Source organism: Elephas maximus, chromosome 26, assembly GCF_024166365.1.
Source record: "Elephas maximus indicus isolate mEleMax1 chromosome 26, mEleMax1 primary haplotype, whole genome shotgun sequence".
Taxonomy (NCBI): Eukaryota; Metazoa; Chordata; class Mammalia; order Proboscidea; family Elephantidae; genus Elephas; species Elephas maximus.
In genome coordinates this window covers 44124963-44150992 of record NC_064844.1, presented here as the reverse complement: position 1 = coordinate 44150992, position 26030 = coordinate 44124963, and the positions used below count along the sequence as shown (strand labels likewise).

Sequence of the window (26030 nt, the reverse complement as noted above, 5' to 3'; positions counted from 1 at the left end):
AAATATCTGCTCAATGAGTCTGTTGAATATACTGCATTTCAATAACTTTGTATTTTAGAAGATATTTCAACAGTGGTTTTCGTTTCCCTCCATTAGACGTATTCTTGGCATGGCCCACAGCTCTTTGAGAGGCCTTCCAAGCATGGAAGTATAGATTGGAGTCACCAACCCTTAGTTCTGAGATTCTCTCTGTCACTGCTGTTTTGTTTTTATTGTTGTCATTGTCATTTGTTTTGTGGTTGTATTGGTTTATTTGTGTCTTAAAGATTACTCTTCCTTTTGGTTGGGCTTACAGCACTAAAGCATAGAAACTGTTCTCTCTCTGTGTGTGTGTGTGTATACATATATAATAAATTCGGCATCATGCATTGAGTACCAGCTGTGTGCAAAGGCCACACGGGGAGAATGTTAATGCCTCTTTCTCACCTAGAGGATTACAAGTCTGAGCTGAGGGAGCAGCTGCCCCTGATTGCCGGCTCGGCGGCGGCAGGGGTCGTGTTCGTCGTGTCCTTGGTGGCCATCTCCATCGTTTGTAGCAGGTAGGCCTCCCCTCCTGCCTGCTCTTCTTGGACACAGGAGGCCCCTTCCATACATGGCCCCTCCCTGCCAGGGCCTGACCATCCGCTGCCACACTGCCAGATTCACCGTTGTCACTCCGTCTCACTCCATGGGCAGGCTGGAATTTTCCAGATTACTTATTTTGTCTCTGCTTGGGATAAAATCCTTTGTGAGAGCTGGCCAAGACTATGAGTAAATAGTATCCATCCTCAAACCTCATTCTAGCCAAGAATTTTAGCCTCCCTCACACAAAATTACTCATTAAGTCGGAATCGACTCGACAGCACTGGGTTTGGTTTTTTTTTTTCTTCACAAAAAAAGCTTTTCAGAGTGACAGTTACAAAATTGCATTTGACCACTTGAGCATCACACCCTTTACCTCGGCCCATCCTCTGGTTAGAGAGCTATGACCCTCAGCAGAAGGCCAGAGGCAGGTGGGCAGAAGAAGGAAACCAAGGAGGAAAAGAGGACTCCAAATTCTGCAGAAGGGCTGGCCCTGCAGGCCTTGTAAATTTTTAATACCGTTGCTACTGCCTTCAGTGCCTTGCAGATTCTGCTGTGCAAAGCCCTGAGCAATTCCGCAGTGTGGCCAATCACCAATGGCATCCTCATTACCTTGGTCCCATACTGTGCCAGGGGCCACAGCAGCTCTGCTGTAGGCCACAGCCCTGCCATGCTATAAGACCCTGACTTGTGGCAGGCCTCTCGGCCTGCAAGAGTGAGCGGTGGTCAGCCAGGTCACTGACCACAGCCGGAGTGAAACCTTAAAGTGAGGGTTGCTTGGTTCCCATTCCTGGAAGAAAGTTTTGCGTGAACCCCCACCTGGGCATGTAGGCCTAGGTGGAGGTCCCTGGGGCGGAGTAGTGGGTGTGCCCCAGCTGAAAGAGCTCTTCTTCTCTGTATCCACAGGAAACGGGCTTACAGCAAAGAAGCTGTGTACAGCGATAAGCTCCAGCATTACAGCACTGGCCGAGGTGAGTAGCAAGCAGACACTTAACTGCCTGACCCCAGCAGACCACTGAGTCAAGTAGGCAGTGCTCCTCATAGCCAAACTGCCTGGTCCCTGACAAGTCGGCTTCCCGCCTCCAGTGCTGGAGCGGCACCCCTCTGCAGGTCCCTAGAGTCCGCAGGCTGCCTGCCCCATCCCTGTCTGCCGGTTGTGGACACTCGTTGGATGCCTGGCAGGCAGATTATCTTCTGCCTTGATAAGCCCTTATAGGACACCGACTGCAGGTTTAGCAAGTCAGTGAATCCTGAAATCAGACTCAGTGGGAAAAGATGGAGGCTTCTCTATTAACATCTCCTGCCTTATCTTTTCCAGTTGAGAGGCCACAGAATATGTTAACCAAATTCACAGATAAGCCATAGAACATGAATGTAGGGAATTAAAAAGATAGCAGAGCCCAGGAGACCAAAGTTTTGGAGTATCTCCCAAGTGCTTTCTTTTAAGCAGTACCTTGAAGAGTTTTTCCCACTCGTTATCTTGCGCCTGTCTTTTTCTAAACTTATATATAATTTAAACTGAAACTTCTCTCAACCAATGTGCGAGAACGTCCTATGTCCAAATCGTTCTTTCACCTGTGTAACAACATTGCAGGATTTGAAAAAGGTCCCACTAGGTCATCTGGGCCATTCTCCTGCCTCCAGAAAGTGGAACAAGAATGCTTAGATTCTTACAGGACAGGTTCTAAAGAACTTCGTTTGAATTCCACAGATGCTCTCGTAAATCTGTCCCAGCACTTTGTGTCATGCTCTGTCACAGACCTCTGTAAGCTGCATCTAATCTAAATCCCTCCTGCTGCAATGTAAGCTCTTTTATTCCTGCTCTGTCACCTGTGAGAATGGAAAGCAGACCTCATACACACACACTAAGCATGCCTTCAAGTGGGTTCTTCTGAGAGCGAAAATGGACTCGAATGTGGAAATTCTCATAGACCAAGCTCTGCCTTTCTCTCCGGCTACCTGAGGCAGGAGAGTAATGCCGGACATTCACTGCAGCAGGTGCCCCATGAGGGAAATATGTTCTAGCATGGCCGGCCGGTGCTGGCTTGGGTTGTACAATGGGCACTCTGTAGACGTAGCTTTATCCTCTGAGGGCTTTCAATCCAAGATAAAGAATCTGCCAAGGGATTGTAGATGACCAAGCCCCTGCAGCTGGGCTGCTGCTCAGGGCAGTCATTGTGGGAGGGAGGCATGGGCTGGAGACGGCACGGAGGCACTCATACTTGCCCTCAGTGGTCCAGAGCAGCCCCCACGAGCAGCAGCACAAACCCTAGTGGCCACATGCGTGGCTCCTGCTATACTCAGAGTCCCGTGTATACCCTTTTCTTCCTTTCCCTGCCCCTAGCCATCCCAACCCTCCATTTTAACCAGATGTCTCTGGTTTTAGAGGGAAAGGCCCTACTATGCACTCTCCTTTCCCACATCCTGACTCTAAGCCTGACTTCATAATCTACGCATGCTTTTACTTATTTTAACCTGTGCATTAACTCCCCCAGGCAGGGCCTTAGCTTCCCAACGGGAAGACAAGGCTTGGCCATGTCTACGATTCTTAAGTGATGGTGTACCCACTAGCTGCATCAGAACCACCCGAAGGATTGGCCCCATCTCCCTGCTTCCCGTCTCTGCCTTCAAATTCTGACATTGCTGCCTGCACCCTGCTCTGGGGTGACTCCTTGCTGTGATGAGCCACGCTAAGGCCATTTCAGATCTGGCATCCTGTGGCCCCTTTGGATGAGACATTTAGAGAAGGTCATGTAGGCTGGAAGGCAGAATCAGGACTACAGGGCTACAGAATTGGGCTTCAAAGAGGAATTGCATTTTGAAACCTAAAGGTGGGGATGGGGCGCCTTGCAAGGGAGCTCTCCATACTACAGGCACGCAAGCTAAGTATTGGCACCACCCCTCTGGTGGAGTACAGAGGAGCCCCAAGCACTGAATGGGGGTGGGGCTTGGTGCCTTTTGGCCTCTTCCACCCAAGCTCTGGCCATCCCTCTGAACTGGAGGAGCTGGATGTGCTGGGCCCCCATGGCTCCACATGCACAGAGATATGCTTCCAAGCACTCACAGCCACCTTCTGGGGGCCTCCGTTGCTTCTAAAAGCCAGCAGAAGGCAGTTTCCCTGGTTCCTGGGGTTCATGGAAAAACCAATACCTGGACTGTCTTTATGAGTGCAGCAATAGTGGTCTCGCTGTACCCAGAGAGGATGTGGAAGGCTCAGCACTGAGAAGCTGTGCAGACGTCATCCCCAGGACTCTGGGTGGACACAAAATTCTTCCTGGACCAGAGTTCAACCCCTTGGCTGCCTTAGAAGCCTGTCTTCTTTTGACTTTGGTTCTGTTTTTTTTTTTTTTTTACATGAATTTTCTTTGCCTCTATTCATAACTGTTCTCCTTTTGTGTAGTCCCTGGCACCTGAGTCCCCTTTGCACCTAGGCTTGTTAAACTCACAGGGTCACACATTAACTGGCATTAGTTCATTGTCTCCTGTGGACATCCATCACTCTGCCTAAAGCTATTACTGTTGGAGAATCACAGCCAATAGACTGCAGAGCTAGGGGAGGCCCGGCACGTATTTAGCAGAAGAGGAACATGAAGGCTCTGAGGGAGGAAGGGACTGGCTCAAGAAAAGTAGAAATAATCGGTTATACAAAGCCATCCCTGGGCTGTGCATTGGGAACTTTATTCTGGTAGCTCATTTCAACTCACCTAGCCATCTCAATCACTCTGGGAGGTAGGCATTAATCCAGGCATTAATTAGTCAAGTGACTTACCCAAGGTCTCCCAGGCCATAGGGGCCAGAGCTGAACTGCACCTCCTCTAAGTCTGGCTTCAGAACCCACACTCTTGGCCTGGCCCTTGGTCATCAGGGGCAGAGGCTGAAGGTCCTTAGTCATCAGGGGCAGCTCCAGGACTAATCTCAGGTGTCCTGGCTGGTGGTTTATTGGTTCCCCTCCAGCCTGCTGTGGGAAGCAGAGAGGTGGATAATGCCTGACCATCCACACCCATGTACCTCATGGTGGGATGCAGACAGCAACCTGGAGCTCTGAGGGCTTCCTGCCTTGGGAGTGACAGAAAACCTGCAGCAGCTCACCAGCCCTTTTGGTCAGTGCCTGAGAGAGCCCCCTACCTCTCTCTGCCATGGGCAGGGCACGGACGCTCCAGGGAGATTGGCGGCCCCTTTGCTCCCAGATCTTCCTTGTTAGCTGATGTGAAGGTGGAAGGAGAGGACATAACAGAAATGTTTGCAGACAGAATAACCTTCTCTAGCCAGTTGCAGACGTAGCACATCAGGCAAATTCGAGGCTTGTAAGGTGCTAGTTTATTTTCAACCTCTGAGCCCAGAGCCAGGTGAAAGGGGAGTTTAGATTTGGGTGGGAAGAGCCAAGAGTGAAGGCGGATTGGGAACAGAAAATGTGATGGATGCTTAGATGAAGAGATCAGGGGCCTGTGGTTCCTACTCAAGTGTGGTGGGTTGAGAGTGTGAGCTAGTGTATCTGTGATGAGGCAGACAGGCCGCCTGTCCTTACGGTTACTAGGATCAGTTCTTAGAAGGTGCTGGCTGACAAGAAATTGCCTGGAGAGGATAATCCAAGTGGGCTGGGGTAGGCTTGGAAATCTAACTTCAGAAGGGTTTCAGATGATTCTGGGGGGGCAGCTGCATTTGCGGAACATGACTAAGTAGTGTTTCTGTGGGGCTTAGGTAACTACACACTCCACAGAGGTTGGTGCCTTCATTTCTGACTCTCAGGAGTTGGGAGGAATGTGTTGGGGTGAGGAGAGAAAAGGACAGGGATGTTAAGCGATCCAGGGCTTTCAGAAAGCAGCCCTAGCAGAAGCCCCTCCAAGTCACAGGCAAGTACAGATATAATATCAGAGCTACTGTTGTTAAGTTTTGAGAAAAGCACAAACTGAATCAGTCCCCAGGGACTGCAGACTGTCAAAGGCCCTACTTTTCACCTAAGAGGGCAGAGTGTAGAGATTACAGAGACATGAGAGCGATCCCTGCTAAACGCGAGAAGACATTATGAAGCAGACAATTTCTGGGCATTTAAAACGGAATTCAGCGATCCTTGGGAACCAACGCAGGTTCATTAAGAACAGATTATGGGGACCTCACCCCATTTACTGGGGCTAAACATTTAGAAAATTAAGGAGGGATTGCAAATGCAGTGAATTTTTATTTTGGCAAAAATCTGTGGTGATCTCCTAAGGGAAAGCATCGTGAAGTGGATGCAGAGCTTGTCTTCCTACCAAAATTAAGTAGGTTAGTGACTCTGTCAGCCAGGAAGGAAGGGACTAGCTTTATTCTAGTCCTTGTGCTATTCAGTTTCATGTGTGTCTGATTGTTTTTTAAATTCATAAGTCAGATGCAAGCATGGGGATGCTTATCGAGTCTGTAGGTAACAGTTGGTGAGCATAACTAACACTGTACAAGACAGAATCAAGACTCAGAACTCTCCAACAGCTATGAATGCTAATTTGAAACCTGGAAGATAAAATGTTATGGGGATAAATCTAGAATCCAGTGTTTAGTTTAAAACAAAAGTAAAGCAGTACAAAAAGAACATCTGATTTTCTATTAGTTTGTGTGAAGAAAATGTAGGTATTTAGGTGGCCACATGCTTCATATAAGTGAGATATATAGCTGATGAAAAAGCCAAGCACTGTTATTGATGCAGAATAACAGTAGTAATAACCACCAGTTTTAAGCACTTACTATGCTAAGCATTTTACGTATATTAACTAATTAAATCCTCATAACATTCCCATTAGTTAGATTTTTCGTGTGAAGAAACGGGGCCCTAGAACAAGTAACCTGCGCAGAATCATGAGATTTGCAAAACTAGGTGGGCTTTACACTCAGATCTATCTGACTGTGTGGTCCCAATTAAAGTTCAGATCAGAGGAGGTGATACACGGCCACGCTATCGCGTGCTGCTAGGAACGCATCTCAAGTGATGTTCTCGTTCTGGGTCTTCCACTTCAAGGAGGACGTTGTTCACAAAGCGCCTGCCCGAGGAGAGCAGCTGGGCTGCAGAGGAGTGTCAAGTCCTGGCCTGTGACTGAAGGGACTTGAAAATACCAGCGTTTTGGGCTAGAGAAGAGAAACCCAGATGGGGACATGAGGTAGTCGTTGTCAGGCATGGGAAATGCATTTATGTCAAAGGAAAGGAGATGTTGTTGTGCTTCATGAGGTTAAATGGAACCACTGGGTAAAGATCAAAGTATAAGAATACCCCACCACACAGGCTCCCTTGTGGGATGGTGAACACTGTCTCTGGAATCATTCAGGTGGGGTGGTGAGCACTGTCTCTGGAATCATTCAGGTGGAGCCTAGCTAGCTATTGGAAAATAAAGAAAGTTTCAGAGAGGACCCCTGCTTTAGGTGGAATATTGTATTAGGCTATACCAGGACCAGGATTTCATCTTGCTCCAAGATTCCACCTTCAGCCTTCTTGATTCTGGGTGGTGGGTGGGTTTCAGAACTGCAGAGGACACAGCATTCAGTTCATAAGAAATCACCTTGAGTGCTGGGGTAAAGGTCAGTTTGCTCCCAGGAGGGGCATTCTGGCTGCCTCTTTTGGAGATGACAGGAGCATTAGTGACTAATAAGGAACTATGGTGACAGAGGGAAAGGTCCCTTGGTATGAAAGGTGGATGAGTTTACAGTGGGTGCTTAATAAATGTCAAATAAATTTAATGAGCTGGATTGACCTGCTGTGTCTGCTGCTGGCTCTAAGCCAGAAAAAAAAAAAAAAGAGCCTGTAGAGATTGCTTTAACTCTTCTAGTCCTGAGCTCATTGGCTGCTGCCCTCGGGTTTCCAGCAGGACTTCAATGGCCCAGTAATCCACATGCCTTGCGTGGAAGGACCTTCCAACACTGGTAATTGGTATCCAAGAAGCAGGGAGATATTAAACTCGTTTACCTGAAATATTCTCCTCAATGGGAAGCAGATTTGTGTCCACTTTCCTTTTTTAAGAGACAGATATTCAGTGGTTTTAGGGGCAAACCTTGAAAATGTGATGAGATTCCCCAGACAGAAGATGACAAGAAGGTCCTCCTCAGATCTAGTGCTTTTCTATTTAGCCTTATTGCCCACCCTAGGGCTCTCCTCTTGGATTCTTCCTGAAGCTCTGTTTGGTAATCCACATGACATGTGCTCTCTCCTGGAAAAAAGGACAACCACCCATTATCCTGGTCTTGACGCCCAGAGGCAGGGAGAGCAAACGGTTTCTAGTGCTTATTAACCTTTAGTGGTAGGTTTCCTCCAAGAAGCTGCCCATCTTCACTCTTTTACATCAGTAGTTCAACTACCTCCTATCTACCTCCCAAACCCACAACTCCAAATCCAGTCTTCCACCTCAGGTTCCAGTCTGAGTTTTCTAAGTGACTTCTACCAAAAACCAAAGAAGTCGCCCTTGAGACAACTACAATTCATGGCGACCACATGTATGTCAGAGTGAACTGTTCTCCACGGGGTTTTCAGAGGCTGATTTTTCAGAAGTAGATTGCCAGCCTTACCTTCCAAGGTGCCTGTGGGTGGTCTGGAACCTTCAACCTTTAGGTTAGCAACCAAGATCTTAACCATTTGTGCCATTTTGGCACCTGTAAATTTCAGTTGTCATTTCTAAGTCAACTTCCCTGACTTTAGGTTTTCTAATCCAAAGTCTTGGTTATTACCATCACCCTTATTCTAGAAGCCTTAGCATTGATTTGGATTCTTTTTGCCCCTCCCTAATTCCCATCTCCAATCGCTCACCAAGAGCTTCTGATTTTTCCTTTGAAATTTCTCTTGCCCCTTTTGCTATTCTCATTGCAGTACTTTGGTTGAAATCTCCATGATATTACAACTTAATTACTGCGACAATCTCATAGCTGATTTCCCAGCCTCCAACCCCTTCCCCACAACAATGCAGGCAGAACTCTGCAGGCTGCCAGCAAAATGAACTCACCAATACCCTGATCTCAGCACCTTCCTCCCTTGCTGATGAAACATTTGTCAGCTCTCTCTGTCCCATGGCATCGCTCCTAATTCTTTTGTTTGGAAATCAAGGCCCTACCCATATAGTGTGTCAACACTGTTCCACCTCAGATCCCCTTCTCTCCACTTCCAAGCTGGTCTCACTCTTCCTCACTCATGTATGGCCAGGCCTCTCTCTGAACTGTGCCTCGTGACACTCCAAGCTCCTCCTTCTCCAGTGTGGGACCATTTGTACTTGTCCTTCAAGCTCAGCTCAGGTTCTGGAGCTTCTGTGATTCCAATCTGGGTACTAGTATCCATAGCCCTCTGCTCTCTCTGGTTTCAGCAGCCCTTTCGGCAGTCTGATTCTAGACTGTGCAGCATTGTTCTCCAGTTACTTCATGACTTAGTCACTTGAGGGACCTCATGAGCTTGATTTTTCTCGTAGGTCCCCCAGGTCCCAGCACAGTGCTGGTTGGGTGCCTAGAAAAATAAGGGATGATCAGCATACTGAGGCAGAGGATTGGATGAACTGGCCTGAAATCCCTTCCAGGAACAGGATTTTATGTGTGAATCCATAAACTGCTTCCCTCTTGGGCCTGAACATCGGGGCCAAGTTTAAATGAGTCACAAAGATAGCAAAGTTTGCGTTGGATCAAGAATGGGGAACAAGGAGACACACTTTCCCCATTTTCCATGGCTCTGTCAAAACCTGGCGGGACACAATGATACAAATGACTAAAAACAACCTAATGTACTACCTCTCCAAGATCACACCATGGAATTCTAGGAATCACCCACCAGCTAGAAGGCGTCAGGCTCTTCCTGGCCCATCTGAAACCACGTAAAGAGTCCTGGTCTCCATCTACCCACAACAATGTCTATGGTAATAATTGTGCACCCTTTAAATGCACAAGGGAGCTGAATAGGAGCATTCAATCTTCTCCCTTCAGCTCTTCATCCCCAAGTATCATCTACTGTTTGGAACTGGCCCTTTCCCAGCCCACTCGTGCTCTGCCCTGAGATCCTGGCATTTTTGCATGTCTAACTTTGAAGATACACCCATCTGCTGGCATCCCAGAGCTTGTCCTAGCCTCTTCACTTTGAGAGCCTCATGATGTAATGATGCAGAGTCCCTGACAATGGCAGGAGTTTCTTCTACTTCACAAACAGCTCAGTGCCATGGAAGAAGGCTCCACAAAGTGGCTAAGTCATTTCTCCCCAAACCTAATGTATTTAAAGCCTTGGGTCATGTTTAATATTTGGCACATTTGCTGAGACTATTGTCCTTCAAGGCTTTAGACAATCCAGGGTGGGATCCCAGGTACACCGTAAAAAGATTTTGAGGTAAAAGAACATGCCTACAAATTAGATCGTTAATAGAAATTACTAAACTAGAAGATTGTAACCTTTAAATCTTTGTCTCTGTCAAGGCACCAGCCATCAGAAATTTAATCCATGCATAGAATTTTTGTGCCAAGACTATGTAACCTATGCTAAACATAACTGAAAACCATAAAATATTATAAACATGCAGTATGAACAGTACCGTTAATGTGAAGCATTATACAGACCATTATAAAATGTTTTGCGTTACAGAGATATAGTGCATCTGATATTATTATAACTGTCACTGATAATATTTCCCCAACACTCACAATTTGAGAACGTTTTCTGAGCCCTGCCTCCAAATGTTCGGCTGTGCCTGTCTCTGTAGCTGACTTGAATTCCTTGTTCACTGTCTGGTGATTCATTGCACTAAATACCATTTTCCTGATAATTAAAAACTGCTCACTGGCAAGTGGGAGCAGGAACAGGCTGATGCAGGATTTATGCAGAAACACAAAATGAGCCAAAAGACAAATGACCTGTTCTGCCTAGCTAGAGGCATTTCTTCTTTTTTTTCTCTCTCATCATCTTCTGGGACTTGAGAAAGGCTAGCTGTAATTCGGGAGCGAGGTCTAAAGAGATGTGTCGTTCCGTGATGAGGTGGACACAGCAGGGGCTGTCACGCACACATGCTCAGGCCAAATCACTCTCCTGATTTAGAACAGCTGCTTTCCTGCCCCCCAGAGGAGCTACCCCAGGACCATGTCCCCACTTAGTACCTCCTGTTGGACCGAAGTCAGAGGAAAACACTGAGTTTGGGCAAGGTGTTAGGCCTTTGATTTCACATTTTCAGTTTCCTTTCCCCAATTTGACAATGGTTTCCTCAGTTTTAAGAAAGCCAAGAATTGATTTCCACCGTTGCATAGATGGAGCAATGTACCAGTACCGGTTACCATGGAGTCAGATCCAATTCATGGTGACCGTATGTGTGTTAGAGTAGGACTGAACTCCACCGGATTTTCAATGGCTGATTATTTTTTTGGGCGGGGGGGGGGGGAGTAGATAGCCAGGTCTTTCTTCTGGGGTGTCTCGGGGTGGGCTCAAACATTCAGCCTTTCTGTTAGTGTTACCATTGGCACCACCCAAGGACTCCAGGTACAGCAATAGCTCCTTGCAAGTTTCTTGGTTTTTTATGAAAGGCCTCAGTGACAACCACTGTCCTCAGTGCAGCAGTTGTCGCATCACACACATGCACACACATGCGGGCGCACACGCCCACCCCCACAGACACACATACATGCGCACGTGCGCACATGCACGCGCAAGGCAGCAAGTTAGCTCACTTCACTTTGTGAGTAAATTGGCCCCATCATCAAAGTGTGAACTTCCTTCCATTTGGGTGCACTTAGTTGTGCATTGCTGGCCTAAAAGAATCCTGGCTTCATCAGGGGATAGGTCATCTCCTTTTGGGAACAGCTTCTTCCCTGAACTGTTTGGGGCCAATATCTGTGAAGCTCATTAACTCAGAAACCTTTCCCATTCATCCTTATCTATGTCTTAACTGGGAAACCATTCATTACGACACATTCTAGATTGTTTAATTAGTTTTCACAGAAGAAGTCCTATAGGACAGCTTAGCATACGTCATTTACAAGCCTTTGATCTAAAATAACAAGGTAGTTATTTTTAAAGTAACAAATATAACTGTAAGCAGCTTACATCCTCACTGCCCCCCACCTCACTCCTCTTCCCTACTTCCTCGAACACTTCCTAAACAATTTACTGATAATAATAATGAGTATGTTAGTCAGTGAGTCCTCACTGTACATCAGGTGCTGTACAAGGTACGTTATTTGCAATATGTTCTTTAATCTCACAACTGCCCTGGGAGAAAGATATTTTCAGCTCCTCCACTGACAGAGGAAAAAACTGTTACAAGAGAAGTACATGGACTTGCCCAGTTTTGCAGGGCTAGTAAAAGGCTCCATAAGGAACCCTGGTGGTACAATGGTTAAGTACTTGGCTGCTAGCCCCAAGGTTAACAGTTGGAACCCACCCAGCGGCTCTGTGGGAAGAAAGACCTGGCATTCTGCCCCCATAAAGATTAAAAAAAAAAAAAAAAATTTTTTTTTTTTTTTTTTTACAGCCTAGAAAACCTTATGGGGTAGTTCTACTCTGTCAGATGGGGTTGCTAGGAATCAGAACCGACTCGACAGGACCTAACGACAGCAGTAAAATTCTCTAAAAGTCTCACCTGTGGGCTGTCCTCAAGCTTAGAATTAGGGAAAGGTCACAGGTTGTTGACATTGACCTGCTGTCCCTTTTGCATTCAGAGTGGGTCTGTCATTGTCTCATCTCCCACCCTCACTACCACTGTGCACGGTGGCCCACTTCCACTTGCAGCACCTGTGTTTCTCTACCTGAGAGCTTTCTCTGGCTGTAGGAGCTTCCCTACCCACCTGCACAGCAGGCTAAGCCCCTTTAACCCGTGACTGGTGGGAACTGGTGTGATCCAGCCCTACAGTGGGCCAACTCGAGGCATATGGTCTTCTGCATGGGTTCCCAGGGCTTCCTTGGGGGCATTACCCTGCTTCAATTACCCACAATGGTAAGTGCCTTGAGAACACACCTTCTATCAGCTGCCTTCCATTTCCTGTCTTCTCCACTCACCAACAGCTACTTCTTGGGATCATCTCCCAGATAAACCACTTGCTTTCAAAACCTTATCTCAATGCTTGCTTCTGGGGGAGCTAAGCCAGACTAGACAGCACCTGCCTGGAGATGGTGATCTGTAATCCTTAGACACTTTCAATCTGGTTTCACTGATTCTTGCTCTTCACCTGTTCTCCGTAGCAAATGAGGAAGAGCTGACTGCCCATCAGCACCCTCCCATCTTTACTTCCCCCTTTCTCCATTGTTATTAAAACAGACGCTCCCTTTTACACACATGCTTCACCTTCCCCCAGGGATTAGAACATTCTAACAAAGGTGGAGATCTATTTGGTTTGTCCAAATTTTAGTCAGCACATTCAAAAGTCAATATCCTCCCAAAGTTTCCAAGGAACATTCTAACCAGTTGCCATTGAGTTGGTTCCGACTCGTGGAGACTTTGTGTGTGTCAGAGTAGAACTGCGCTCTACAGGGTTTTCAGTGGCTGATTTTTCAGAAGTAGATCACCAGGCCTTTCATCCAAGGAGCCTCTGGGTAGACTTCAGCCTCTAACCTTTCAGTTAGCAGCTGAGCATGTTAACCATTTGCACCACTCAGGGACTCCAGGCACATTCTAGGATGGTGTTAATCATCCTAAAACAGGCCATCCAGCATGGTAGGAGTGATTTTATTTACTGTATTTTTACTCAAATAGCATGTACCTTTCTATGTTTGTTACCAAACTCTCACGCACCACCACCCCCCCACCCCCGCCAACCCAGGCTCTGGGAGGTATTTTCTTAAGCACCACTATGCCAATTTCTTTTTTTTACAGCTTACTGTAAAAAAAAAAAAAAAAAGTATGCTTATGAAAATATCTCACAGGGGGAGGGAGCAGTTGGCAAACAAAAGTAAAAGGTGCACATTATCTGCATAAAACTATGATAATAAGTGGGAAGCGCCCATCTTTAAGAAAAGGCAGTTCTGGGCAGGGCACCTGGCTCTCTCTGGCTTAAAAAAAAAAAAAATCTCCTTTCAATTCTTTGCTGTATCTTCTTTCTCCTTTTGAGTTGTACTCCAACACTTCCAATCCTTTTCTGAATTGGTGACCAAGACAACATTAATTTGGGGGAGCTGGAGAGCCATTTGAAGTTTTTTGAGTGAAAAATGTCACAACTTGAATATGTGTGAAGGGCTGGGAGCCACCAGAGAATAAGACACAGTAGGGGTTGGAGGGGGTGGTGTGATGCTGAGACAGAGCTCACAGGACCTGAGGTCCAGCCTTCTTCACCTTGGTCCACTAGGCATGGGGCAGTTTCACTTTTTCTTACTGCCTACTCTGCTGACCCGAATCTTTGGTGAACTAGACAGCACAACTGGCAAGCAAAATTCCTATTGCCTGTGAGGATGCGCTACTGAGACCACATTGTTTGGTTTTTAAAGCGCCCCTCCCCACCCCACTCAACACCCCCACAGCCATGAGAGCAATTTCTATACTTTGCCTAATGACACATCACACATGTTGAAAAAGTACCTTATGAATGATTCCATTTGTTTCTTGGATGCCATTTACTTTTTTGTCCCCTTTCCTCCACTCTTTGAACGTATTTTTTGACAATTCTCTATTTTGTCCCCATACACACCTATTTATCTTGCCACTGTATACATCGGTGACAAAATATATATTCCTGTATGTGTTTCTCTTTCACCATTTTATTTATTTTTCATTCTTCAGTATGTCTGGAGGCATGGGGGTTCAATTATCATTTTTTTTTCATTCCACTTCATTTTTTCTATGTAGGCTTTGCTCTTTTCTCTACTAGTATTTTCTAAGCTTTTCTCTTCACATTTTCTCTTCTGGTATACTTCCTTGGCACTTCCTTCTTGAGAGTTTTCTAACAGTAATTTTTTTTTTTTTTTTTAAATCCATCCTCATCCCTCTTGCAGCCTGGACTACAGCCGTCAGTTATAACCTTAAGAGTGGCCTCCACTCAGGAAAGTTGTCAAGTTGATAAATATTGATATCTACCCTACCATTTTACCACCACTTTCCCGCTAATGCATTTGGTTGGCATCAATCAGCTTCCTTGCCTTCTGTGAGTGCTGGTGTGGGAACTGGTCTCAATCTGTCACTTATAAGTAATCTGCTCCACATTTCATCAAGAGCTGAAAAAGAGAAGAAAATATGAAGGAGAAGTAGAGGACAGAGGACCAGGCTAGAGTGGCCCCAAGGGAAGGGAGTTGGGGAGGCCCTGCAAGACAAGGCAGGACTAGTGGCAGAGGAAGGTTGCAGCCTGGTGGATAGGAGAGAGCCTCTCAGGAACACCCTTAGTGTTCAGGACATCAGCCAGTACTTAACGATGATCGTGAGCTCTTTGGGATGTTAACCCTGCTTATCTCCTCCAACAAGGCTCCCCAGGGATGAAGATCTACATTGACCCCTTCACTTATGAGGACCCCAACGAAGCTGTCCGAGAGTTTGCCAAGGAGATTGATGTATCTTTTGTGAAAATTGAAGAGGTCATCGGAGCAGGTATGGCTCTCCCCTCCCCTGGTTTCTGTCCTCTTGGTATCCAAAGATCTTCTTCTCACCACATTAGGTGTTCTCTTTCAGCCTGAAAAATCATCTCATTGGGAAACAGAGTTCTACCATCTTTCTCCCTAGAAGATGAGTATGAACCATCCACACTGAGTATCTAGGACAGAGAGACAACATCATTCAGAATCTTTTAGGAACCGTGATCATGGTGGCCAAACTTGCTGGGTGTGTCAGAGAAGTCAGCTGTAGTTTTTAAAAGATTCAGAAATAGCTCTGGAAATGGACCACCACATTCAGATAAGGGGAGAGACATAAGATGCTCAGCTGAGTAGCCTTTGGAAGAAATACACATTTTTGGAAGCTGGACCTAGTATCCCAGTCATTAACAATGATGTCCCAATGGCTTTGAGCCAAAATTTCTTTCCACACTTTGCAATCCCCTTTTCCTACTTGTATGCATTAGAGGACCGACCATGATGAATAGAAGGAAGACTACTGTTTCCTGCCAAAAGTCCATCCATAGCCATGTTTGCTACAAAAGATCTATGCTATAGATGATAACAGAAGACAAATTTCACTCCCAAGAAATATATGATCCCTCATCCGTTTTACTTCATTGGAATAGAAACCCAGCTCAGCATAGAACTAACTGCTGAGATGCTCTCAGGAAATCATATCTACGGACTGATCTGGAATTTCCATCTTTCTTTATGGTTCAGTGGTTGAGTCCATTTGGTAATGGGCCCAGCCTTATTATTGTAAATGAGATAAAACATTCAAAAATGTCATAAGTAATCTCTTTACTGCCTCTTCCACTGCCTCTTTTAAATCTTAAAAGATGTGTTTGCTTTGTATCCTGCTCCCTGTTTGTATTTTCTTCTATAACATTGTCTTTTCTTCTTCAATATTCATTAGCCATTGTTCTGTCTTTCTTCCCTCATAGGCTATAGTCTTCTCTTTAGCATCTAGGTCTGGAAATACTTTATTCATATAAATATTTTGAGACCCATGGAGTTGCCTCTCCCAATATTTTAACTAAATGAAGTATGCTTAGTCCAAGTCTTACAGACAGCTCGTTCATATATTATCTTTAGGCGGAATGTCACCATCCTTCCATTCACTGCTTCTCTTAATGCACTGAGGGGTCAAAAAGCCCTCTGTGAAATTGGAAGTCACATTTGAAGGTTTGCCCCATTAGGCGACCATTTTCATGCTCTGGGTTCCCTCTTACAGAGCAGTAGCTCATACATCAGCATCATTTGGTGGATGCTGGGACTCCCCCTGTCAGGTCATACTGCCCTCCTCCTACCAACTCCTCAGGAGTTTCAGCCGACTTACCATAATCTGATGCACGTGAGTCTATACATATTTCCCATTGACTTTCATTAAATATTTTCCTGAACCACGACTTTCACTTCTGTGCAGATAATTTTCTCTTCCTTCTTAGACACTGACATATTTAAGAATCATGCCTTGGAAGGCTGGGTGCCAGATAAATTAGATTACTCTTAGGGGCACATCTTTCTCCAGTAAACTCAAGAGTGTTTGGGAGGTGGGCTTTTAGTCCTGTACCCTGCTTTCCCTTGTCATTAATTGTCATTATGGCCTGTGGGGACGGTGCCAGTGATTTTAACGTTGTTATTTATGTCATGTGCTTAGATGTTTCTGGCCTGCATTTCATTCCAAATTGCGCACATCAACCCTCTCCCTGCCTTTGTCAGGGATGGAGTAAAGAGTGTTCTCACTTTATGACCCTGCTAGGGAGTTAAATTTGGGGTGAGCTCACCAACCACTAGATGCCTATAAAGGAGCAATTGATGGCTCTGCCCCGTTCTTCACCTTCCGTTTTTGTGTAGCATTGTTTGTGTATTCTGCTCAGAAAGGTTCAGTCCTGTCTGTGCCTCACATGGCACTGGGGGAGGATTGATTCATTTAGCAGTTAAAGTCCTCGGTCTAGTTACTGCTGACCAACCCCTACCAGACACCCATCTCTCATGATTCAGAACATCCCAGAGCTAATCTTTGTGGGTGTTAATTCACTATACGTAATGATGCAATTTTAATAGCAGACACTCCTGTCTGGATTCGGTCTTTCTCCATTCTCCAGTACCTTCTCTCCTCTGTCACCGCTTTTGCTTCACCCACACTCTGCTCTCACTGAGACAGATTTCACTTTGTGTTAAAAGAGCTAGTGTGGAGGTCAAGTTTTTTGTTTCTTTGTTTTAAAGGAATTTTATAAGGTAAGATTTATACAGTGTATTTTTTTTAATTGGGAATGTTTCTTTTAGTCACCTGGGAGATTTAGAGTGGGGCTCCAAAACTGGGTTGGAATGATGGTAAGAAAACATGAAAAGAAGAATCAGAAATTATTTATCGTCCTTCCCTCCATTCCTTCTTTCCTTCCTTCTTTCCTTCATGCTCTCTGGGCTAACACAAAGGAGGGCTCAGCTATTTCTTCTGGGGATGACGAGGCATGAGTAGGAGGTTTCACAAAGGATATACCTTTGGTCAGAGCCTTGAAGGATGAAAACTAGTAGAATAAAGTATGTTTTTGTAAAATTTGGTAGGGAATGAGACAGTGATAGAGAAGGAAATTAAATGATTTATGGAGGAAAATGAGCATGACCTTTCGGCAGTGGTGTGCTGGAGTTGGCTCACACTAGCGAACCATGAGCCAATTGTGTGCATCTCCTTCTGTCTCCATATTCAGTGACATCATATTGGTAGCTTGAGATCACCCATGGTAGGCAAACTTATACCATGGGAATCAGCAAATGCTACAAATCAGAGCTAAACATTGTGTTTGTTTTCTGGAGAGCTGGTACCAGCATATCACTCCCTTCCAGACTGTGCAAGGTTATATCAAAGAAGTTGCAAAGGAACCAGTCTCTGACGGCTGTGTATAGAGCCAGAGAGAGGGAAGGGCTATGTTTATTGGAGGATGGATTATGTTTAGAGTGATGAAGATCCTCATTCATTAAACATTGATTCTCTGCCTGTGACTGTGGTGGATGCTGAGAGAATACGCTACTCATGCCTAACAATGCCTGCCATCCAAGGGTTGTTATCTGGTACACAGATATGTGATGCTCCTCATGAGAGGGGGGTAGACAATTGAGAACTAAGGTGAGGGGCCCAGAGAACATGTGGCCCTGGAGATGGGTGAAGGAGAGGTGTGATGGCAGGTAAAGACCCAGGGAAGAGAGGGACCTACCTGGTGTCTGAAGGATATAGTCTTCAGATGGGCTGGTACTCTGCGTGGCACATCTCGAGAACAAGACAGAGAGAAGTCTGCTGGGGAGGGTCTTCCTGTGGGTAAGTATTGCACATTAAGCCTAGAGGATCAGGCTGGAGCCTAGAGATCCAGGGGCTGCAGCGTGGATTTTATCCAATAGAAAATGATGAACTCCATAGGTTTCCAAGTATGGTGGGTGATAGGAAGGAGGTTCTAGGGAGACTAATTTGGGAAATACTGCGGATTGAATTGGAAGAGCGTAATGAAAAGGGTGGGGTAAGACCTTGAAGACATGGTTATGAGTTATAGGGCCATTATTTGAAGGTATGAGAAGAGTATGAGATAGCTGATGCTGAGATCAGAGGTAGTAAGGAAGGCTGAATTTGGGTGGCTATACTTAACCCAATCCAGGGATGAATCCAGCCATGGTGAGTAGAATGCCTCATGGGCTTGGTGCCTGGAGTTGATATGGAGAGATGGTATGGAGGTTGTGGCCAGAAATAAGGGACACCATGTTAAATACCTCGAAGGAAGAGTAAGTCTGCCTGGCCCCCAGGTTTGGGGAGTGGTGGTTGGGCACGTGAATGAAGACCGATGGAGTCAAATCTAGAAACATGAGGCTGAAGAATTGCATCAATTGCCAAGGTGTCTTCTAAAGTTGTTGAGGTCATTGAACAAAGGAATAAAAAAAAAAACTGTGAGGCAGGTATGACACTATCCAAGATGATCAAATTAGAATTAAATCATAAATGAGTTATGTAAGCATTTGTTTAACGTCCATCTTTCATCACGAGTGTCAGAGTTCCATGTGAGTGAGGGAATATAATGTGCTTAGCCTAATGTGTGACACTTAGATGCTCAATTGAATATTTGTCAATTATTGCTGAGTGAAAATAGGTCCTTAGGAGATAACATGACAGGAATAAGAATTTGGATAACTAGGTAGAGTTCAAGAGAATAAAGAAAGGCTAGAGAGAGTTGGACTGAGATTGTGAGTCATTTGGTGATCTGAAAGTGACCCAGGGGAGCAAGAAAAGGCCAAACCTTCCTCTTCCCCCTGCAGATACTGGGGGTAATTGAAGTCTCTTCAGAGAGGGCAACAGACCACCCTGATGTCTTTGGAGAATATCAGCTGTTATCCTGAGTCTGACTAATAGGTTTCATCTCACAGGTCAACTCCAATGCATTGGTTAATTTGGATCAGTTTGATCAGTAGACTTGCCCAGAGCATAAACCAGGGCTGCCATGCAAGATTGGGTCCTGCATCATGAATGATATCCCTGGGTTGTGCACTGTGCAGCCTGCGCAACTGGTGTAACTGTATGCAGCAGCCCTGAACATGACTGTCCAGTGCATAAAAATGTAGGTAGAGATATTGCCAGAAGGTGTCACTTAGGAGGAGACATGCCAGTTGCATTTTAATTAACAAATACACTGACTCCTCACTTATTGACTATCTCGTTATCCAACATTTCACATTATGACAATAGCAAAATATCTACTATCGGGCTATTTTGCACTTTAACAATGTACATCTGGCAGTAACAAACACTGAGTTGCAAGGTGAGAGTAACACTGGCTGTGACGGTTAAGGTTATGTGTCAGCTTGGCTGGGCCATGATTCTCAGTAGTTTGGCAGTTGTGTAATGATGCAATTTGGCAGTTATGTAATGATGTAGTCATCCTCCATTTTGTGATCTGATACGGTCATCTTCCATTTTCACATAATGTCAATTTTCACATAATGACTGGCTCTTTGGGACCTAACCACGTAGATAAGTGAGGAGTGGGTGTACATCCTCATCTGACTCTGGCAGCTACTGATTCAACATTTCCACAGACGACTCTATGCAGGAAGAGGGGGCTTGCAGTGAGAGGGCTGGGTAAAGAAAGTCAAGGGTGAGTGAATCTGTGATGCATATAGATGGGAATGGGGTACCCATGGGAGGCTAACAAAGGCCTGGTATGCTCTTCTGTCTTTGAAGAAGTGGATGGGTTTCTGTGGAGACGATTTGGTGGAGGATTCACCTACCAGTCTGACTCTCCTGGGGTCATTCAGAGCAAGGATAAGCAGCATTAGGGTAGCCTCATACTGGGTAAGAGTCACAGCAGGAAGGGTTTCTAGAAGAGGACATCAAATAAATGTCACCAGTAATTATAATCATAATAGCTAGCATGTACTGAGCACTCACCATGTGCTTGACACTGCCCTACATACATTACAGTGTTATCTCATTTAACCCTCGTAACAGTCCTGTAAGTGAGAGGTGTACGTGTGTGTGTTTAAACTGGTAAGGAAATCAAGGCTCAGAGGAGAGTATACCCAAGGACTCACTGCCAGCTCAGTTAATGATAGAGCAGGAATTTAAACACAGGAATAAAATAGATATGGCTGATCAGAACCTGGTTAATATAACCCCCACACTATTTGCCACGTTGGTTACTGTTCTAGAAAAATGCAGCTAAGTATTTAGAAGAATTACTTCTGAAGGCAAACTCTATCAGTTTGGAATGTCTAAGTCTTTTAGCTGGGAATTATGATGCTCTCCTAGAGTTCAGCATCCCAAGTGGTGGTGTGGCAAAGACCATCATACATTCCTGGGGGAGAACAGATACCTTGCTCCTGTCCTGTGGCTCTCTTCTAGTGTGATCAGTTACCTGTTATAAAAAGGACAACAAAGACGGCCAAAATATTTCACATTTTTAATTACATGTGCTTACTTAATATTATGAAAATAAGTTCATTCTGACATTGTGTTATGTAAGTATGCAAGTGTTGTCTAAAAATCAAAAAGCCAGTTTGCTCTCACCATCTGGGTGTTTGATATTGTGGACACTGTGGCCGTCCATCTCATGTGCCAACTCCGGTAGCTTGGTGATGGGTAGCCGGGGTGTTTTGCTGAGAAAGATGAAGAGGGCTGTGATCGATTAGTAATGTCTGTCCTTGGTACAGGGGAGGATGTAGTGGAATATGTGTCCTCATCCTCCTATCCCGGCTTAGCCATAACCAATGTATCTTGTACAGGCTAGCATGGTAACACTTCCTTGAAATCATACATTAAAACCTAGTTTAAATTTATCCTTTAAAGGTTCTGATTCTGGTGTAGGCTTGAATTAGCAACTAAGAAGCTTCATTTTTCCTTTCCCTCCCTGAAGGCAATTTGTGACTTAAAAATGCTGCTTAAAAAAAAAACAAAAAAGCACAACTGTGTGTGGATTGGAGCCGCACATAGCCAGCAGCTACTGCTTGAGACACCGGCCGGCAGGTGGGATGTTTCATTTTCAAAAATTGAAAATTCTTCCTTCTGATCTTATATATAAGAGCTGAAGCATGTAATGCTGCTGAACCGCTTTTTCTCTCTTATTTTGTCAAGGAAGGTAGGAAAGAAGAGCTGGCAAGGAGCTAAAACTTGTAGGGAATAATTTCAGCAGCTATCAAGGAGGATCACAGGAACTGGCCAAACTACCCTCAGCTGACAACCTTGAGGGCCAATAAAAAAAAAAAAAAAAAAGAGAGACGCCCAAGCCCTTACCATCGAGTAGATTCCAACTCCTAGTGACCCTGAAGAACAGAGTAGAACTGGTCTGTAGGATTTCCAAGGAGCACATGGTGGATTTGAACTGCCAACCTTTATGGTTAGCAGACATAACTCTCAACCACTACGCCACAAGGGTCTCCACCCTCAGGGCAGTAGTTCTCAAACTTGAGCCCTGCATCAGAATCACCTGGAGGCATGTTACTACCTAGGCCTCAGGGCCCCATCTCCAGAGCCTCTGATTTTTAACCCCAGTGCCGTCGAGTCGATTCTGACTCATAGCGACCCTATAGGTCAGGGTAGAGCTGCCCCACAGTTTCCAAGGAGCGCCTGCCGGATTCGAACTGCTGACCCTTTGGTTAGCAGCCGTAGCACTTAGCCACTACGCCACCACGGGGGCATAAGGAACCTTGGTGGTGCAGTGGTTAAATTGTTTGCCTGCTAACTGAAAAAGGTCTGTGGTTCAAACCCACCAGCCACTCTGCAGGAGAAAGATGTGGCAGTCCACTTCTGTAAAGACTACAGCCTCGGGAACCCTATAGAGCAGAATCTACTGAAAAAAAAAAAAAAAAAAAACACCATTGCATAGATTCAGGTCTGGAGAAGTTAAATGTCCTGCCCAGGTTGACTAGCTCACAGGTAGTGTGGCGGGACTAGGACTGGAGTGCCTTGCTCTACTGCCAGATTTCCTCCCAGCTGCACTCGTCCACTTAATTACAGTGTCCAACCCAGCCTCCGTGGGAGGTTTAGGCGTGAAGCAATGTCCTTTGCAGTTGGTGCTTTGAAAACCTCTGGGCTTGGAGAATATGAAGTCATTTCTTTGCCAGTTAGGAAAGGAGCTGTTCTTGCAGAATCACCAATCTTGAAGCTGCTGCTTTTCACCAACTGCAGAGATTTCTGAGAGAGCGGGGACACCTTCCCTACTGTAGTAACTGACTACAGAGCCCACTTTGCTCCACTCAAGGAGAGCAAGTGTTTTATTTTATTTTATTTACTTTTTATTGTGGCAAATGTGGAAGAAAACATTATTCATTTCAACGTTCTTTACATATACAATTCAGTGACACTAATTACCTTCATCATGCTGTTCAGCCACCACCCAAATCTTCCCATCACCTTCAACGGAGGTTCAGGGTCCCCTGAGCATTGTCTTCCTTTTTTATCCTAACTTTTTAAAAACTATATGATGAGGTCTCTACAGAGCTTGGAATTTGAAGTTAAAATATTAGAAGCCCTGCACTTGAAGACCAATCAGAAGCAAAGATTAAACAATGAAATAACGTTTGCCAATTTAGGCAAGTAATTTGATCCACACCATTCTATGTAGATACAACTTTTCAGAGGCTTACCTTCGTTGTTTCTTCCTGCTTTTCTTTTTTCCCTCCACTAACATCTATAAAGCCCACACTGTGTGTCAGGCCCCATGGGGCAGCCTGGATCCAAGCACTGCTTTTGAAGGTGTTCAATGGTGTTGAGATAAATTCCGGGGTGGTGGTTGCTATCTGCCATCAAATCAGCCCCCAACTCATGGTGACCCCATGCACAATGGGTTGAGACCATTGTGATCCATAGGGCTTTTTTTCCCACCCCACTGGCTGGCTTTCAGAAGTAGATCACCAGCCCTAGTGAGTCTTAGTTGGGAAGCTCTGCTGGAACCTGTTCAGCATGATAGCAATACACAAGCCTCCACTGATGGATGGGTGAGGCAGGTCTCCCGCACGGAGGTGAGAATTCTACCACTGAAACACCACTGCCTCAAATGCCAGGGTACTCTGGGGCTTTTAGCATTTCATTAACCAGTTTGAAATATGCTTGCGTAGTTTAGACCTATGGTTCTCAACCTTGGCTGCGTATCAGAATCACCTGGGCAGCCAGATCCAGCTTCAGGAGCATGCGTCTCTGTAGTTGCATAGAGCCCTGGGCTCAGAAGGACCCTGTGTTTAGTTTAATGTTTTGCTGTCACAGTCTTGAAATTCTAAATAATTTTCAAAGAAGAAGTCCCACATTTTCATTTTGGATCAGGCCCCACATATTATGTGTCCAATTTTGCAGGCTGTGTTTAAATATGCCAACACCCAGGCTGCACCCAGACCCACTAGTCAGACTCTCTGGAAGTGAGACCCAGGTCTCTGTAGTTTGTAAAGCCCCCCAGATGATACCAGTGGGCAGCCAACTTTGAGAATCACTGGTGTCCTCAACTGGGTATTTATGTGTGTGCTGTGTGGACATCAGACTCTCCTGAGCACTTTCCCAAACTCTGCACACGGATGTGTTGTTACGAGGCATCACCCAGTTGCCTTTGACTCATAGTAACCCAATGTGACAGTGTAAAACTGCCCCATAGGGTTTTCTAGGATGCAATCTTTACAGAAAGCAGATCTCCAGGTTTTCTCCCGTGGAGCTACTGGGTGGGCTCGAACCACCAGTCTTTCAGCTAAAAAGCAGCCACCAAATACCCTGGTTCCTAAGTAATCTGATCCCAATCCCATTCCCAGGGGGAAACCTCAGATGAATATGATTTCTATCTATGAAACGGCCCCATTCCTTTTGCTCTCGCCGGGATCCTGAGTTGCTGGGACAGTAACAGCATATGAGCTGTTTGAGCCTGCACAGCCGGTGCCAGTGGCCTTGGGTTGTGACTTCATATCCATGCAGCTCTGTTCTCGGTGACGTACTCATTGTGGCGCACCTGCCTAGAGCCAGGATGATAAGACAAAAGGATGGGCAGGCACAAGAGCCTTGTTCTGTTTCATAGCTGTGTGGTTTCAGGCATGTTTTCCTGTTATTAAATGGGGATGATAATACCCATCTCACAGGGGTGTTGTGAGGATTAAATGAGATAAGGAACGCAGAGTGCCTATCACAGTGCTTGGCACAAAGTAAGTGGTCAATTATTTTTTGCATACCCTCTTCTCCATGAAGAAGTATTAGCATACTTTCCCCCTCAATTGTGTCTTTTCATTAAAACAGAACTCATTATTATAGCAACAAAGAGGAAATACTAAATAATATTCTTCAATCAGTATACTTATGAAATATGCAATTGGTATTCATTGGCTCGTAATTATTGAACCTTACTGGGTGAAGGTGTCAGAGGGATAGATTCTGGTATATATGTATGTGTGTGGGGGGGGTATATGTGTGTGTACATATATATATATAATTATTGCCACTTAGTCAATTCCAACTCATGGTGATCCCACGTGTCAGAGTAGAACTGTACTCCACAGGGTTTTCAGGGGCTGATTTTTCAGGAGAAGATCACCAGGCCTTTCTTCCAAGGTACCTCTGAGTAGACTCAATCCTCCAACCTTTTGGTTAACAGCCAAGCACATTAACCGTTTGTACCATTACCCCCCCACCCCACCCCCCACCCCCTACCCCCCAAAAAGCTAAACCTGTTGCCATCAAATTGATTCCAACACATGACAACCCCGTACGTGCAGAGTAGAACTGTGCCCCACAGGGTTTTCAAGGCTCTAACCTTTTGGAAGCAGGTCATCAGGCCTTTCTTCCAAGGTGCCTGTGAGTGGCACCTCATAGGCACCAACCTTTTGGTTGATAGTTGAGCACTTGACCATTGGAGCCACCTAGGAACTCCTATGTATCTATGACAGGTCCCAGTTGTCTGGTACTTTTCTTTAAGTTTTACTTATATGCACTGCAAAAGTAACATTTACTTCTTGTAACAATTTAAACATCAAACAACACGAAAGTTAACTAAATTAAATTGACTGGTCTCCCCTTCTCCCATTCTCATGCTTTCAGTGTAACCATTTTAAAAAATAATTTAATGTGAATTTTTTCATACACACATACACAGTATGGGTTCATAACCCAACAAACCTGTTGCCGTCAAGTTGATTCCAATGCGTAACGACCCTATAGGACAGAGTAGAACTGCCCCGTAGGGTTTCCAAGGAGCAGGTGCTGAATTCGAACTGCCAACCTTTGGTTGGCAGCCAAGCCTTAACCACTGTGCCACCAAGGCTCCTCATGAGCTCATACTACATGTCATATTCTATAACCTGCTCTTATCTTCCTCACTTAGCAGTACAATGCAGTCGTCTTTTGAAGTTGATATCTATTATTCATCTATTTGTTTTCAGTAGCTCCATGGCATTCCACGGGATGGAAGTGCTGGTTTCCACCCATTCTCCTCATTGTGGTCATAGAGTTTGGCTATAGAAGATGCTGCTGCAAAAAATACTTTTACAGACA

At 45.3% G+C, this 26030-nt stretch overlaps 1 protein-coding gene across 1 annotated transcript in view; it reads left to right on the top strand.

Moving 5' to 3' along the window:
• The window catches only part of EPHB1 (EPH receptor B1), a 644782-nt gene that overhangs the window by 520157 nt on the left and 98595 nt on the right, over positions 1–26030 (top strand). Inside the window, exons 8-10 of the mRNA XM_049870453.1 lie at positions 431–539; positions 1468–1532; positions 14910–15032. Of these exons, the coding sequence (XP_049726410.1) occupies positions 431–539; positions 1468–1532; positions 14910–15032 (297 nt within the window). The remainder of the gene's footprint in view (positions 1–430; positions 540–1467; positions 1533–14909; positions 15033–26030) is intronic.